Source organism: Drosophila serrata, unplaced genomic scaffold (genome assembly GCF_035046125.1).
Source record: "Drosophila serrata isolate PLE 108 unplaced genomic scaffold, ASM3504612v1 contig_276, whole genome shotgun sequence".
Taxonomy (NCBI): Eukaryota; Metazoa; Arthropoda; class Insecta; order Diptera; family Drosophilidae; genus Drosophila; species Drosophila serrata.
Window position 1 is genome coordinate 9,101,678 of NW_028257174.1, and position 18,159 is coordinate 9,119,836.

Consider the following 18,159-nt stretch of genomic DNA (forward strand, 5'->3'; position numbering starts at 1 on the left):
TCGAAAATGGCTTAATTTGAATATGAATAAGGCTCAAACTGTCTAAATAACACTATCATAACAAGTGCAAATATATCGAATCATTTGCATAGCTGGTTATGAATATAATTTCAAAAAGAAAAACTCATTTCGATATATGCCAGATAATCGCTGGATCATATTATCTATTGCTTTTAGTATTAATACACAGATTCATTTTGATATTTCAGTCATTAAACAAAAATTTGTAACTATTAGTAAAACCTCTTAATTTCTTTGAATAAATTTAAAGTTCAAAACAAACACCGGCGCCCGACAAGTGACGCTCAACAGAAACATAGAAAAATAAAGAACAAATAGAGAAGAATTATACTGGAACTCATACTGAAACATACCTGTTTGAACTATTTCGTATTTTTATTCAGCCTTTTGTGTGTGTGTGTTCTCTCTTGTGTAAATATTTGCCTTTTGTATTTATCATTTGTATGTAAGAGATTATGAATTTATGCTCTGCCTTGAGAGGGGCTTTTGTCGGGGCAACTACGACACGTGTAAGTAGTAACCTCCCTATTTTGGGGAGAAGTCTCTTGACTATAATAATAATAAACGAATAACGCGTGCGAGGGATTTGTGCTATTGAAAAGAGGCCTGCCTCTTATTTCTAAATTGAATAATTTAACAAATAAATCTACTTACAATGTATATTAACAAGGGTTTTTATATTAGTGAAATTACTAATATTTCAAACTAAAATCCCCCTCATTTTGGGTGCACTTTTAAAGGTAGTTTTTATTACCCCCGCCAAGACAGTGAGATAATTGGGGCCTGGAATCTCCATCCCACTCTCTCGGTCTCTCAATCCAAAACCAAAACCAAATCAAACCAGATCACATCAGATCGGAGAAGTAGTTCGCATTCGCATTTTGATTACAGAGACTGAATCTGCTTCCTCTTTCACGCAGTCTGCGATCGCAGTTAAACGATCCAGAGACAGCCCATCAAGAATCGACTACACACCATTTACCACACACACAAACATTATATATTCGAACTGCTCAGACAGAGTCTTGCAATTAGTTTGATTTTTGTTGTTATTTTTTGTTTAATTTGATTTTTTTTTTTGGCAAGGCAAATCACAGACGTTGAAGCTTAGCAATTGCCATCGGTCTAGGGGTTTTTGTACTATGCCAATCACAGGTTGACTTGACAAATACCCTTCTATTAACTTAAATTTAAGACACAGGGGCAAAGTCTATCATTACTAGAAAGGGGTTTTGCAGCAAGTATAAGTATACCCTTGTTTTGGGCTAGACAATGTGATTTCTCAGTAAAAATTATTAGATAAACGGTTCGGAATTTGTACTTGGGAATTTTAGGGTAACTATTTTTGTATCTTTTCGATATATTTATATTTTGATCATCTCAATTTAAATGTTGCATTAATCTTAAGCTCACAAAACACTGTGAGTATTATAGTTATGTAATTCTTTCCGAATTCTATCAAATTAATTAAATGAAATATAGTGCTCGATCCGAAATTCAAACTTTGGAACCATAGAGCATATACAGATCGTTGGCAGTCATACAATTTGTAGTTGTTTTGAACTTGTTGTTTCTTTTTCGCTTTGTATTGTGAAATTCGCAGCGCAGACGTTCAATGTACATATGTATTATGTACATAAGTTTATACAAATGTATCTGTATCTGAGCCTCGCCGTGTTGCTGTATCTGAGTGTGTGTATCTTTATGAGCTGGGCGTGAGCGGTGTCTGATAAGATTTTGTTTACTTTTCGCTTGGCGGCTGTCTCGCGATTCTCTTGACTTTTTTCGGCACTGCCAAATAGAATACGAATTCTATGAAAATTGTTAGCGAAAAGACGAGAAAGTACTATTTGTGTATGAGTGTGTGTTTGTTTCGATGTGATAACTACACACAAAAAAAATAATGTTAGTTTTGAAATGGGGAAATTGATCGGAAATGCTTGTAATATAAGAGATGTTGTAAGAGTCTATGAGGAAGTATAATAATGTAATATGTTATATAATTTAATCTGTATGAATCTGTATAGAAAGGTATTTATTGACTGATTCAATTAGTTATCAATTTAATCTAAAATATACCTAAATGGTATTGTAACATTATTTAGATGTTTGGCTTTTAAACAAACAATTTTAAAAGGTTTTTATTTTCCTTTTAATTCTAAATTATATTTCAAATGGAAATATAATGATGTAGAAATATTATTTATACTATTTTTTACATCAAACTACAATTTGAAGTAACATTTCTTTTCTGTGTATGACGAACATTGTGATTTGCTTCCAGCATTTGATTGAGACCTGAGATTGAGCATCATCGCAGCATCTGAAAGAAAAAATAATACTTTGATTTTGTCGTGTTGCCTTGGTTGTTATTGTTATTATTGTTGTGTTTTTTTTTTTTTGCTGTCTTTTCCTTTTGATTTAATTTGATTTGTTTTGGTTTTTTATTTTTTGCTGATTGCTGGGCTTTTGTTTTGACTCTCAAGTCACGTGACACAAGCGTGCCCCCGGTTGAGTTGTGTTCGCATTTTCTGACGCGCGTTATCTTTTCCTTCCTTTCTATCATTTCTCTCTCTCTCCCTCTCTTTTTCTGTATTTTTCTTGATTATTTGAGTTTCTTATTGTTTTTATATTTTGGCAGTCAATTAAATAATTTAGCTGAAAATGATTCAGAAATTGTGCAGATTTTAATTCATAAAAGTGATTTTCATTCAGTTTTTTGTTTTTATATTAAAGTAAATATATTAATATAGAAGGCTTTATTTGGACTCTATACAAAACCGACTCTTTGAGTCATTATAGTATAGAATTTCATTCATAAAATTCCAGCAAAAATCTATATCTTTTGGGAATGCAAAATATAAATATTTCTTAATGATCATTTTTCTTCTCCCTTCCTTTCCCTCATTTTTTTCTACGCATTCTTCTCATTATTATTATTGTTCAGCGAAGACGAAGAAAATTATATGCTGATGTGTGTAAACAAAAACAATAATAAATCGCTGAGCGCTGAACAGAGCAGAAAACAGCGAATTCGCACAGAAGAATTCTTCAAAGAAAAAAAAAAGAAACAAAATGTGAAGGCTGTGCTAGAAGATACAGATACAAATAGAGATGGAGATAGAGATACAAAAAGAGATGGAGATAGAGATACAGATAGAGATATAGGGGGATAGAAGGAGGGACTGGAGAAAAGTATTATTTAGCGCTTTTGGTGGCATTGAGGAGAGGTTTTCGTCATCTTTCTCGCTCTTAAAGTGTGCTATCTCTTTATGATTTGATCAAAAAGCACGACACCAGAGTATAAACCAAACACAAATATATCAATTAACAGCAATTTATTTGGTTCTTGATTAATTTACTATACGCATTAGAGAAGAGTTTTGAGAGAATTTAAATTATTTGTTCTTCTACAGATCAAGCCCCTTATTTATTTATTTATTATTTATACTATTCTAAACAATTTCCAATATATTCTACAACATGTTCTTTTTGGAAAGCGGAAATTGTTGGTTAATTGAATCTGTTTTTCAAACGATTTCAGTGTGAATTCCCTCCACAACTAGATACTATGCTAATTGCTAATCAATTCAAATGTTGTTGTTATTTATCCCTATATTTTTACTTGTTTTTTTTACTACATATATTGATCAAAGGGTGGTAATAGTGGGCGTGGCCCATTTACATTTATTTAAAGTAATGCCTCACGATCTAATCTACATTGTTTATTGTGCAAAAAATAAACTAGAGTAAAGAACAGAGTGTGTTGTTGTCAGGCTTTTTTTTATCTTCAATCTTCAATCCACGTGATGCGTAAAAAAGACTTCTAACCAAGCTAAAACCACCTACAAATAATTTAGTTCCAACGTTACTCTCAACCAAAATAAACATAGATCCCCCGGAAGTTCAAAATATGAACCACAACAAAAATACAGGCAATGAAAAAATAAGCAAAAGTTGAATATTTTTTTTCATAAGCTTATCTCTTTGCATACTCTCTCTCCTCTCTCTCTATCTCTCTATCTTCGACTGTGTGTGTGTGTTTTATTTGGGGGTTTGGCGTTAAAAAGTAGTCGGCTTTCTCAGCTTTTGTAGTGCCATGGTGCTACGACTCCCAGAAACACCTTTGCTGCTCCCTTTGGCCCCCAATTTTATCACTGTCTGTGTGTGCCCAAGCGCCTTTGCATAATCTAAGAACAAAAAAAATGGTAAAAGAAAAACTGATGATTAGAAGACACGCGCAATGATTCCCATTAAGTGCGAGAAGAAGCAGAGTCCAAAGAGATAATTATACCAAACAGGGAGGGCAGCTGACAATCAGGGGTTTCTCCAAAAAACAGACTAAAGTATTATTTCATTTAGTTATTTAATTATCAGTCAGATAATCTTTGATATCTGAGGGAGTAGAAAGAAACGATCATGTCTAAATCTATTTGTCTGATGAGGCTGATTCATAAACTTATGTACTTAATGTCTGCTTTGATTTATTACAAACTTTAAAACAAAATTATTATATTCATAGCTTCTACTCACTTAGTTATAATATATATTAATTATATCTGAACGAGTAAAAGCTACTGATCAGGTCTAAATCAATTCGCCTGATGATGCTGATTAATAAACGCATCTTCATTATGCCTTTTTGATGTTATATAAATTATAAAAATTACTCAATAAGGTATAAAATCGAAGAAGACATTAACATCATCGATTTAAATTAATAATATCTGTTAATTAAGTTAAGAGCTGCTGATAACAGAAGACTCTCAATTGTTACTGTTAGCCTGTTACTGTTAACTGAGAGCATGCGGTTAACAGCTGAGATCGTCGGTCGGCCAATGCGGCGTATGCGTGATATCTTCCACTGGTACTGCTGCTGCTGCTGCTGCTACCGCTGCCATTGCTATAATTAAATCAAACAGTGGCAAAACAATTACAACAAATTTAGGCAAATTAATGATACGCAAGCAAAGACGAACAAAATAATAATAATAAAAGAAGCACTAAACTCTTTTTCCACGTTTGTTGTTTTTGTGTGTCTTTTGAAGTTGATGTTTTTATTTTGTTATTACCATTGTTTTTTTTTCGCGTCGCGTACGTGCAACAAGGAATAACAATTTGGTTTTCGCGATTTTTCAGTCTGTTGATTTAACTTTTTTACGACCAGCAGTCGCCGTAAAAAAAAAGCGCCAACGCACAACGTTTTCAATAACATTTCGTGTCTGGTGTTTCGTTTTGTTTCCCTTTTATTTTTTCTATTTCTATTTTGCCATACAAAATAGTAAAAAACCATATAAAATTGTTTACCCCAAAAATGTAAAAAGAATTGTTTGCAATTGTTGGTTTATCTACACAAAAAATGCTACAAAATAAAAAAAAAAAACATTTTAAATAATTTTATTGGAGGATTTTTTATACGCTTTCAAGGGTAGTCTAATTTCAATCAGAAGCTTGTAACAATACGAAGGAGTCATTTCCGACCCTATAAATCATATATATTCTTGATTAGCATCAACAGCCGAGTCGATTAAGCTATCTCCGGCAGTAAAAATTTTTTCAAACATTTTTTTTTTAATTTTATAAGGGGTTCGTTAAAGTTTTTAAAAATTGATAAAAAATTCAAATTTTTAAAATTTTATATTGAGTATGCAGATTTATTAGTCTAGTAAAAACTAACATAGGGCTGTTTACCGAGTTTAAATTAATACTTTTTTGGCTGAGTTATGAGTATTTTAATCTTCTTTCGGAAACGAATCTATTATTTAATTGCAAACTGCCGGAGTATATAAGATCAGACGACTATATCATATAGCTGCCATAGGAACAACAGATTTTTATCAACTTTGATTCAAAGCTATTTTTTATTATTATAGAATTTGGTTTTTAGTTTTATGAAAATAGGAATACTATATAATATAACTGCCTGAGAAACGGTTGTTAAATATAGGGATCAGAAAGTTACTATGAACACAGATTAGTAAATAACTATGAACAGTAATTAACTATGAACAGCAAGTAACTATAAGCAGTTACTAACTTTATACACTAGTAAACAATGACTTGCAACTTTTGTAACACAACACATTTCAGAGACGTGGTCGGCAGAAGTCACTTCGTTCCGGGGATGTTAGAACATGTTGAGAATCATATGCACAGATGAGCGAGATTTGTTTTTGAGCAAATTTGAGAGCAAGCTATTAGAATAAAACTGGAGTTATTCTTCTATATAATTTGACTAGTATATAAGGCGAATCGGTGGACTATATATATGCATATATATATATATATATATATACTAGCTGTACCCTGCCACGTTTCTCTGTGGCATATTGTAGTTAAGAGGGCACTTCTGAATACATCAATGTTCCGGCAAAATCATCTTCCTGGCATAAGGTGAAGAAGGCAGTCAGAGTTGTCGCTGGCGGATTCAGGACTCTTTCTTGCACATTTCGTTCTGTGAAATAGATACGTTGACCATTCTCCAAAAGGACTGCCAAGTGAACTAAAGCTGGATAGCGTTCATGAATGGGGAACGAACAAATTCTCCATGCAACCTCGTTGCTGCTTTCGTATCTTCCAGCCTGGTATTGAGATATTTCATCGACAACTCGTACTGCATTGCTGTCCCCATTTTCTGCCTGAACACCAAAAACTGCCATATCGCTGCCTTTATTCACGTACTTGCAGATATATTTAATCGATTTCACGGAATTGCAATATTCTACGTTGATGTGCACTTTGTATGATTTTGACAATAGTGTTGAGTATGGAACCACCCAACGATTGTCTACCTCAATATCACAAATTCTCATGTTTAAAGTTGCCGAAGTCCCTCCATCTTCAGTTGACCGTCTTCTATACAGAGGATATCCATCGTCCCCTGTTACGGTGTTGGCTGTAAATGCTCGAGGATATCGCTTGGAACACTTCCCGTCTACCATGCATGGTGAACTTCGGTTGAGGGTACCACATGGGCCATGGATCATGTTCTTGATGACAACTGCATGCAAATCTGTATCAACCTCTGCCCGTGGAATCTCAGCGCATATCACATTGTCAATTTCGTCTGGAGTAATTTTATCATACAGCCAAATCAGTATGTGCGCATGCGGCAATCCTCTCTTCTGCCATTCTACTGAATACATCCAGCACCGCTCAGATCCCAAAACTCCATGTTTCACAATGAAATCCATCAGTGACTTGAGCTTTTGTCTAAAAACACGGGCTGTGATGTCATGCCTATCCCTATATGATTGTCCAGGAAATAACAGCTGAACTATCTCGTCCCAAGCTGGATTGCATGTGAAGGTGATAAATAAGTCTGGACGGCCGTAGCAACGAACATATGCCTGGGCATCTTGAGCATATTCATGCATGTGGCTCGGACTACCTATGTATGAGGATGGCAAAATCGTGAGCTTTCCAACGTTGGTTGTATTACGGTCATTCATCACAGCATCCCGCAAATGGATATATTCCTCGGACCGAAGTTTCTTCTGATTCAATCGGAGGAACAGCAAACGTTGTTTCAATTTTTGCATACATATCGACAATGTACTGATGAAACAACTGACGACATTTCAATATATGATTGCAATCGGTCCTCCGAACCATTAACCTGTATGAGTAAAAGTTCATCGCGCAGCCGCGTCTCTCGGATGGAGGCCCGTTCTTCGTCAGTCATATTCGTAATCTTACGTCTTTTTGCTTCTGTATTGCGAATACGACGACCCAATCTCGACTTCTTTGGTGGCATGACTTCGTTTCTTACTGAACCTGAACAAAAAACAAAATTTGTATCTCCAATTTCTTCTTTCAATATGTTTTAAATGTTTGACAGGAAATGCTTTGATTTGCTTGTAGAGGGCGCAGCAGTAGGGGCACGGGGAAACGCTAAAAAAATAGATATATTCGCAACCGCAGATAAGCTATCAACATCAAAAGTAGTCAATAACCGAGCTGGAACCTCAACGCATCTTCTCTAAAAATTTGGGCATAAACGGTTCAGAACTTTTCAAGTTTCTTCTTTCAATATGTTTTGAATGTTTGACAGGAAATGCTTTGATTCAGCTGGCTGCCTGTAGATGGCGCAGCAGTAGGGGCACTTGGAAACGCTTAAAAAATAGATATATTCGCCACCGCAGATAAGCTATCAACATCAAAAGTAGTCAATAACCGAGCTGGAACCTCAACGCATGTTGTGTAAAAATTTGGGCTTAAACGGTTCAGAACTTTTCGAGTCTATGAAGGATGTAGACACGAACAGAGCATTTTTATATATATATATATATATATATATATAGGAACGATCGGAAAAGTTTAAGAAAGAATATAAATTTTCCTATTTTTAACAGATTATCATCAAATTTAATATATATCCATTATTTATTCATTTAGAATTTTGTGAAAAATTTTATGAAAATCGGACTGCTATATCATATGGCTGCCATACAAACGATCGTTAAAAACAAAGGAAAATGAGGCGTCCCGAAGTTAGCTTCCTTTCTTGTTTATTTTTTATTTTTAATCAGTTTAAACTATGCTATTCTTTATTGTGGAAATTTGACCAGAAATATTCAAATCGATTTTCGTGTATATGTACAAAAAGAATTCTTTAACCAAAAAATGTTGACGAAAAAGAGGTTCAAACGTTATTTTTTTATGATTTTTTTTTTAAATCTTGTCTTGTTTACCTTTTTTGTTAGCGTTCTGCCGTGGCGTCGCGAGTCCAAAGAGAATTTGGATAGGAGCCAGGGGTAACCGAAGACGAGCGTTAATCGATACGAAATAAATCGTTCGAGATCGTGATTAAGCATTTAACATGATTAAGATATTGGGCTGCGTATGTATGATATATATCACATAATGTACAGCATCCGTTCAATGTGAAAATGTTTTTTAATTTTGTATTTTTGACTGATGCTCTCTCTCTGATATCTGTCCGATTTCTTATTGGTTAATGAAAAGACGCAAAAAACAAGAATGCGGAGACAAATAATTGGAAATACCTTTGGCAATCTTTTGGGAGAGTTTTACTTATTAGAGTGCCAATCAAAAACATATTAAAGCAATATAATTTTTTAATTAAAATGTGCCAATGGACAGTGCGTTTCGCAACAATATGATTAAGGAAATCAAAGAGTGTAAGAAGTTTTTACATTTTAAGATATTAAGATTTGTTAATAGGATATTCGAAGGATGGGAATTAAGGAATGAAAAATATATAAAAATACGTTAAGATATTTCTGAATTAGTATAATAATTATCCCCTGCCTCTTTTTTTTATTCGTTGCAACATCGGAAACTGGAAAAATTCCGAAACAAATGAAACATCGTATAAATAATTATAGAAGCCAATTGCTCCTGCGGGTCAAGCAACTTTTGTTGTAGTCTTATTGTTGCTCCAGTTATTATTGTTGCTTTTTTCTCCTTCCTTTTTTTTTTGTTGGCTGTACTAGAGTGATGCAGGTGATGAAACAAAAGTACAATAAACCTTATTAATAAGTGCAGGTTGTAACCTTGAACCTTGATAAATACCCAACTGATTTGGTTGTTGTTGTTTGCCTGTGTTTTTTCTTGTTGTCGTTGTTGGCTATGATCATTGCTAAGGTCGCCACGCACTAAAAGTAGGGTATAATATAATACATTCATCGGAACAGCAACAACTATCAGCGACAACATGACAATATCAGCAAATACATGAGATGTAATCATAATCATCATCATGTGACGGCGTCAGGGGGGGATGCAGGATTGTCGGGGGTTTTTAGGAGGGGTTCTGTCAACGAACAAAATGTTATAAATTATACATAGCCGAGAGTGACAAATGTGCGGCGGCGAACCATTAAAAATGGTAATTATTATTAATTAAATATTATCGCGAATCGAGCAAAATTTGACACGCTGCGTTTTCAAAAATATCATCGATTTAGTAACTTTTGGGGAAATGATATTTAAGTTCTTGAAACCAAAAGTTCACATCTAATACTATTTAATTAGGTCTGTTCTGAAAATTATTTAATAGGAAAAGATGCGTAACGCCGTAAGGTTTTTTATTTGGATATATAAATGTGTTACGTATCTTTATTTCATATATAACTTATATTTATGGCTATGGTTAAGAAGATTGTATGGCTAAATATTTAAAAAAAATATCATAGGCTGAACGAAAAGCATCACTTCATAAAATAGTTCATAACATAACAATTTATTAATACACAGAGAACATACTCTTCATTAAAATAACATTAAAAACCAATTACAAATTTATCTAGTAATACCGTAATGATTTCCCTAATTGATTTGTTTATTAAATGGATTTATATAATAGTTTTTTTTTTGAAGAATTCTTAATAATAAATGGCGACAGATCGTTAAAACAAGTGTTACTTCATTTTTGATAACATAAATTCGTTGTACCACGCAAAAAATAAAAAAAATGGGCGTCAACGTTGCGTATGCGCAATATTAAATATGAATGTATGCGTGCATTGATGTTACCTTCGCACACACACACTCCCTCTTTTCCACCCTCTCCCCTTCACCATCAGCTTGTTCATTTTCAATGCTATGTCGGAATAAAAAATTAGAAAAAAAAAAACTATCATCACTTGTGGTTGCTGTTCTTGTGATAACATGGACTGAGGTGTGCGCGTGCTCTCTTTATTTTTTTTTCACTAGTTTTTTTTTTTGGGGCTGGTGACGTCGGCGATGACAATTTACATGTGTTGTATGCTGTGTTTGTTTTGTTACTGTTATAGTGGTTGTTGCTGGCATTGCCTTTGGCTTTTATCAGCCGACAAGGAGGGCATCACACATTTTTGGTGAGGTACAGTGGGTCGAGTTAAAACACCTCTGCTATACTATGGTATATACGTTTATGTTTCAGCTGCTTTATCTATCAATTCAGATGCAAATTTAAAAAATGACCAAATTTAACCATTTAAACCTTTAAAAAAATGAATTTAAATAGATAATAAGAATAATGTAAAATACCATTCTGGTATAATTATATTATTATTATTTTTATTTTTTATTCCAATGTTTTTTGCCTACTCTACTGTACGCGCCATACTGTGCGGCCATCACCGACCAATAAGAAATTAACGCCATTGCTGTTACTGTTATTGTTGTTGACACGATCGTTGATCGGATCGCTTCGTGTGTTTTCGTGAGAAAGAGAACAGCCATGCCGAAGCGATGCGCTCTCTTCACAGCTGTCCGCTCAGCTGAGCCACTTGACATGGGGCCGGCGGCCATCCCACTTCCCTTCCGACCCCCTCCACCCCCTCGTTACGCGTGACTGTGGTGTGACCAAATTTGGGGCAAACGAATTTCGAAAAATGCACCGTTATGGCTGCACACCAGATTTCTGATTTTATTTAATGGCACTTTATAGGCCTTAAGATGACAAGAGATTTGTATTTTTGGTAAAATTGGGGAGAGGGAAAAACAGGGAATTAGAACTGGATTTTGGTGCATTAGTGTATGAAAGAGAGTGTCAATTAAATAAATACACTTTCAATCGATCAAATCAAATTAACCGCAAATTGACTCAAATTTGTTGGTGTAAGCTTTTGCCATTTTTGGTCACACTTGCCAAATAGTTGTGTTGTGTTCAAGCGGATAATTGACAAATGTGCACTGGAAAAAATATATTTCTTACATTTTGCTTCAGACCAAATAAACAAAAGATAATTTTGTTCATTGCTAGAAAGTAAACCATAGCCGTATAATTATTATTCTACGAAATATATACACTTTCTTTTTTAAATAACTTACAAAATTAATGTGATATGTCAATAAATCCCCAAATAGTTTTCCCCCGTGTATATACTAATGCTAATGTTTGTATATTTGTCCACTTATCTGCGTTTGTACATGCCTATGTGCGGACCTATGTTGGCATTCCGTTCTGTAGAGTTGTAGAGTGGCCCTGACTGTCTGCAATTGACCGCAAAGCGAACGTGTGCTGCCTAGTGTTAATTAACAGCCACGCATCGCCGCCACACTTGAAAATATACACACACATACACACACGCACACGGTGGGATGGACCTAGATGGGAAAAACGGGGAAAATGTAAACGAAATTTTAAATATTTGAGAATCCGACTGAAATAACACTGCAGTGACATGTTTACTTCTTGTAAATATATAAATATGCATGATAAGGTAACACTGCGTATGGGTGATCCTTTTGAAATTGCCTTAATGCCGAATTCTTGTACCATGCTTATGTGGGTTTATTACCTTTTACCTAAAAATATTCAGGTAAAATATTTGTTCATTACTATATTTACCTAATATCAGGTATCAAGTGTAACAAGTCAAGTTCATGTCCTGACATATAAGAGCTACATTAAAAGGTTATATATTAGGAGGTGTTTGTCAATTATTTATCATTTAAAGAGTTATTTAAATAAATTTGATTATATTTAATTGCCAGTAGGTCCACCCTAATACAATGCGCATACGCAGCGTCGTCAGGAGCATAACAGAGCGAAATAGTGTGAGGATGGGGAGCGGAGGCTGGGGAAAGCTAGTGCGACTGCAGTTTAGCTGAGCAAAGCGATGCTTCATGCAGATCTCTTGATATTGATTTCAGTTGCTCTCTCTCTCTCTCTGTATCTTCCAATCTTCTCCTCCCTACAGCTTTGTTGCTGCTTTATCATTCTGCGTTTGCAATCAGTGCCGAACGAGAACAGCAGCAGCAACAACAGCAACAATAACAGCCACAACAGCAGTAAATAGAAACGGGGCGCGCGCTGTGCTCACACACACATTGAAATCAATTAAACCCGTTGTCGTCATTCGGCCACGCGTACACTTGTTGCTTGCTGCCCGCTCTCTGGGACTAGCTCTCTTTCCCCCAATTCATGGTACAGCGAGTACAAGGTAGTCTCATCGGCAGCCGAGGCATTCGGGTTTTTAGAGCCTTATCGACCGTTCGTGTGCGCCCGTTGACGTCATTAAGACCCTCTCAGTTCGCCAACGAGACTATATCATGCCCCTATCGGCAGCATCATTGCAGTGTTTCGTTCTTTACGGATTTTAGTTCATCGATCTCAGCGTAAGTGTTCACAACGTTACGGCTACGCTAACGGTTCACGGTCTCCGGTCTACCACGCTCGGGCTACTACGGTCTCCGGTCTAGGTCCCAACGTCTATGGCTTTCGGTTTTTGGCCAACGGTTTGCGAGTTACGGCATTTCGGTTACGAACTCGTGGTAAAAATCTTTCGCACTTTATTTTTTTGTAGTTTTTGTTGCTGTCTGTCGCCTTTTTTTCTAGTTGTTGTTGGTGGTGTAGATGTGCCTAATTAACGTTTATTATTTGAAAAAATATATATAAAAAAAAGAAAAGTTAAAGTTAAAAGTTTTGTGCGGTGAATTTTTATCAGCTGAGAAATCATGACCTGATCGCAGAGAACTAAATATTGATTAAATTGATGAGCAGGAAAATTATAAAAATTAAAAAGAAAATTAAATATAATAATAATAATAATAATAGAATAACAGTCTGTAATTATTATTATTTAAAATTATAGATTTTACACTTTAATATAAAGTATTTCTAGAAGTAGAAAATCTAAAATTTTGAATAATAATAATTACAGAAAATTCTAAAAAAGCGGGAAATGAGATATTTATAATTGTAGGCAGAAAAATAATTATATATGAACAATAGAAAAAGCTGAATAAATAAGTTAATACCCATTTTTTACCATAATTATAACACTAAACCTAGGACATTTTCTTTGAAAAGTCTCATCCTTAAATACCATATTTTAACTAATAAAAAGATAATTCTAAACTTTATTGTATTGAAAATAGTTAACAGCTAACTTTAGAAATTATGATAGATTTACTCTACACTATTTTATTTTTTAGAGGGAAATCTCTAAGAAATCCAATTCTCTCGGTCTGCCCGCGGGGTTTATCTTATCGCCTTTTGGAAAAGGGAATGGGAATGGAAGGGAAGGAGGTTCGGGGTGTGTGGTGTGTGTGTTGAGGCGAGTGTTCGGCGGACAGTCTATTAAAAGTTAGTTCCAGTCACAAACCCAAAGACCCCAAGACCACAAAGAACCGAACCGGAACCAAGAAAAAAACAATCCCGGACCCGTTGAGAATCTCCAAAAAGGCAAAGAGCGCGAAAAAAAGAAAGAAAGAACGAATAATTAAATACATACAAATTATTTTCATTTAATTCACTTTCTGCTTGTTGTGAGTTCTCACATACCGAAATACGCGTAAAATACATTTGTTTATAACAAATTTCAATGCGGCCAATAACTAAACAACAAAACAAGAATGAAAGAAATGAGAAAAAAACACGAAAAAATGCTGTGCAAAAAAAGAAAGGAAAAGACATAAAAGTAATTTAAGCGTTGAGAATGCCGCTAAATACTTGAAACGAAAAATCAATAATGGCAAAAACCATAAACCAATTTAAAGTACAATCTTTTGGTTTAGTTTCTTCATTATGAGCAGACGATTTCTTATTTACCCTAATTATTTCAGTGTTTTAATGAGTTATTAACTCATTAGGTCTAAACACATTTTCTTTGAGAGCTTCTAATTTTTAACTCACTTGATATCGATATGTATTATCAGTTTGTAGTTGTCCAGAGCACAGCAGGTGGGTTTTGGTTCTATTAAATTAATATTTTAAGGTATTTTTGAATGAAAAAGATGTAATATCAGCAGGCATTCATTATGTTTGAAAAACAAAATAAGTTTTTAATAATATATATTAGTTTTGGAAATTTTGAATTAATTTCTGAACCTACTCCCGAGAAGTTCCCTGATGTAATTGTGTTTCCTATTTGTAATTAAATTATTGAAAAATATTATAAATATATTAATAAATTGAATTGCGATCCCCACTCAAATCAGATAAGGTTCAGCTTAGTTTTGCTTACTTGTGGATCGGTTATTACACGAACAATGTGGGTCAATGAAACAAGATCATGATTTTTCACAAAGCCAACAACGGCAGTCGCCCCAACACAAACACACACTCGGTTCTCGATTGCTGATAAATACACCGTACAATTTCAATTAGCATTTAATCAAGCCAAGAACTTGCCTTGGCATTTGATTGTCAAAAAAAAAACTAAAAAAATATATATATAAAGACCAAACCAAGTCAGACGAAGGGGGCGGGGTCAATGGGTTGGTGCTAACACAATTATCTGTGTCACTGCATCAAGTTTGCTTCGATTAGCCACCGAAAGTCTGGTCAGAATAAAGTCCAAATGCACTGCGGAAAAGGGCGTTTTTCCCCTGAATATATAGTATTATCTATAACCCATTGATCATAGATTAAGGTCAACAAAAGATAGAGTATCTAAATATTAATTACATACTATTTTTAATTAATGTTCTTAGAGTTCTGTGGTTTAAATGAAAATATACGCAAAACATAGCCTACTTTTTGGCAGCCACGCGGTTTATTGAAGATAGTCACTAAAATATCTCTGGTTGGCACAAATCTTGTCCGATTTAGTTGGGAGAGTAATTATTTAAAAGGGTTTTTTATTTTCTTTCTAAAAATTAATATTTAAAAAATGTATCTTAATTATAGACCAATTTTTTAAATATATTTCTGACTAGTCTTTACTTTTTTTTAATTCCCATCAAATTATAACTCTTAAAACCGGTAAACTGTTTTAATTTAGGTTCTAGAAATCATATTTAAAATTGTTTTCCAGCATTAAGACTGGTTTTTGTATTTCCTTTCGCTGTGTGTAAATTCCTAAAAGGTTTTTTCTCTCTTTTGTGTATTTTTTTGGAAGGTAGTAAGGGACAAGACCTTGCGGAATTTGCCATTTTAAAGGGCTTTAACCATATACCATATAAGTCTATATATATATATGTATAAATGCATTCCTCAAAAAGTAAAAGGGAACAAGTAGAACAGGAACTGTAACTGTAAACGAGTAAATAATAAAAGGTGTAAGAAAAAGGAGAGCTCGAGATACCAGGAAGCTTAAGGAAGAAAATACATACATATATAGAAGTATATCAAGGTGCCTCCTTGGACAAGGCAACCAGTTTTGGGGGAAAGGGAAAAATAATGTAATGCACTCAAGCCACCACCAATTATCACAGTCACCATCAAAATATAAACTCTCGTTTTACACATTGCTGGGCGATCTCCTTACTATAGCTTTTTCTTGTCATCTTGGACTTTAAACCGCCGGCGATTAAAAAATATGCGTGCTTAAAAAAATAAACAACAACATTTTGTATATCTTTGGCGTCGGTATGTAAAAAAAAGCACACACAATAAACAGGCATATGAATAAATAAATAAATGAGAGAGAATACAAAAAAATAAAGGCGAATGATAAAAACAAAACAAAACGAAACGAAACGAGATACAAATGTAAAAAAGCAAAGTGGTTTTTGGTCGCGTTTCGAGCCGTGTTTTAACGCGTTTTCGTAACGTTTTCGAAACTAAGCAATTCTGGCGCGGTTTTTTTTTCAAGTTAAATAAAATTTTCAATACATTTTAATCCCCACCATTTTTTTAATTAAAGCCAAATCAGACGTATTTATTGTGAAACAAACAAACAAAAAACACTACAACAAACACATGTACAAAACCACAATCACAATGAAATGACAAAAACCAAATTAATATAATTAAAGGACAACATCAATTAAATGTGCCAACAATAATAATTACCAAAAAAGAAACCAACAACATAACAAAAAGGAAAAAAAACAATTAGTCAGAGGGAAGCAAGAAAACCTATGCCTGTAAAAATATTTATAAAATATACTAAAAGCACTTATCCCAAAAAGAGAACGAGAAACTAGAGGAGAGAGTACAAAGAGTGAAACAGAAACATAAAATATTAATTCAATGAATTAAATATAGTCAAATTTTGAGAGGAGTAAATTAAACACACACACACACACGCGGTTAAAGGAAATCCATCAAAATGCGCTTCACCTACAATCAGTATAAACATTATGAGTCCGGTTATCGGATTCCATCCAAAATGCATAATCTTAGCCACCATAATAATGGCAATGCTGGTGGCAACAACAACAATAATAATAATAACAATAATAATCATCACTATGGCCATCACAACGGCAACAATGGCAACAACAATACAAATTTACAAGCCTATCAGCATCATTACAAAAGTAATTTCGGTAAGAAAAAAAATATATAAAACGAGAGGGGGTTGTTATCCAAATAAATGTTGTGAATTATAAGAAAATGTACTACAAATCTTGGAGTAATAATTTTTGGGTATATTCTTGTAAAGTTATTGTGAAAATCTCACAACCAAAGCTCTTAAAACTATATTCTAAGAGGTAGGTTTATTGCCTATAAAATATAATTAGAAGGTTGTTTCGGTATGAAGGAGTCATTTCCGACCCTACAAATCATATATATTCTTGATCTGCATCAAAAGCCAAATCAATCTAGCTATCTCAAATAGAAAAAAAAATTTTATTTTTTTTAAATTTTATAAGGGGTTACATCGTTAAAATTTTCAAAAATTGAAAAAAAAATGTATTTTTTTTAAATTTTAAACTGAGTATGCAGATTTATTAACCCAATAAAAACTAACATAGAAATGCTTTCCGATTTTAAAATAATGTTTTTTTGGCTGAGTTATGAATTTTCAAAACTTGGATTAGTTGAACAAATTCCCATATTAAAATATAAAAAAATATTGATTAAAGAATGCAGATAAAAATAGTATAACGTTACTTATCTTTTTTTATTATAAGGTATATACCTTCTATAAACGTTTATATCTTTGATCGAAAACAAAACAAGACAGGCTTTAATTAAAAACACAAGAAAGAGCCTCACTACTTATACCATATTTGATGGTTCCTATAAAATAATATTTTAATATTATATTACCTAATATTTCTATATTATCTTATATTTTATATCTATATTATTTTATTAGATATCTTTATAAAAACACCTTTAAAAATATCTATAAAATTACAAAATCGAACCCTCTTTAAATTTGTACTATCCCAACATCAAGTTGCAAGCTGCTTATCAGCAAACACGTCGTAATTGCTTCGAAAACAAATCTCTCCTCTGGCCCGCCCTTGATAACCATACACTATATGTAGTATATATGCCATAAT

The 18,159-nt window shown here is 33.7% G+C and overlaps 1 protein-coding gene across 6 annotated transcripts in view; it reads left to right on the forward strand.

Moving 5' to 3' along the window:
* Window positions 1–18,159, forward strand: part of NFAT (nuclear factor of activated T cells 3) — a 49,119-nt gene that overhangs the window by 9,696 nt on the left and 21,264 nt on the right. For 3 of the 6 annotated variants that reach the window (XM_086836223.1, XM_086836225.1, XM_086836228.1), the window contains exons 1-2: window positions 13,072–13,248; window positions 16,566–17,193. The exons of 2 other annotated variants lie outside the window; for them this stretch is intronic. In XM_086836223.1, the coding sequence (XP_086692349.1) occupies window positions 16,974–17,193 (220 nt within the window). In that variant the 5' untranslated portion in view covers window positions 13,072–13,248; window positions 16,566–16,973. Of the gene's footprint in view, window positions 1–13,071; window positions 13,249–16,192; window positions 16,289–16,565; window positions 17,194–18,159 lie in introns of those variants that run through there. One more of the 6 variants, XM_086836226.1, reaches the window with a different exon arrangement.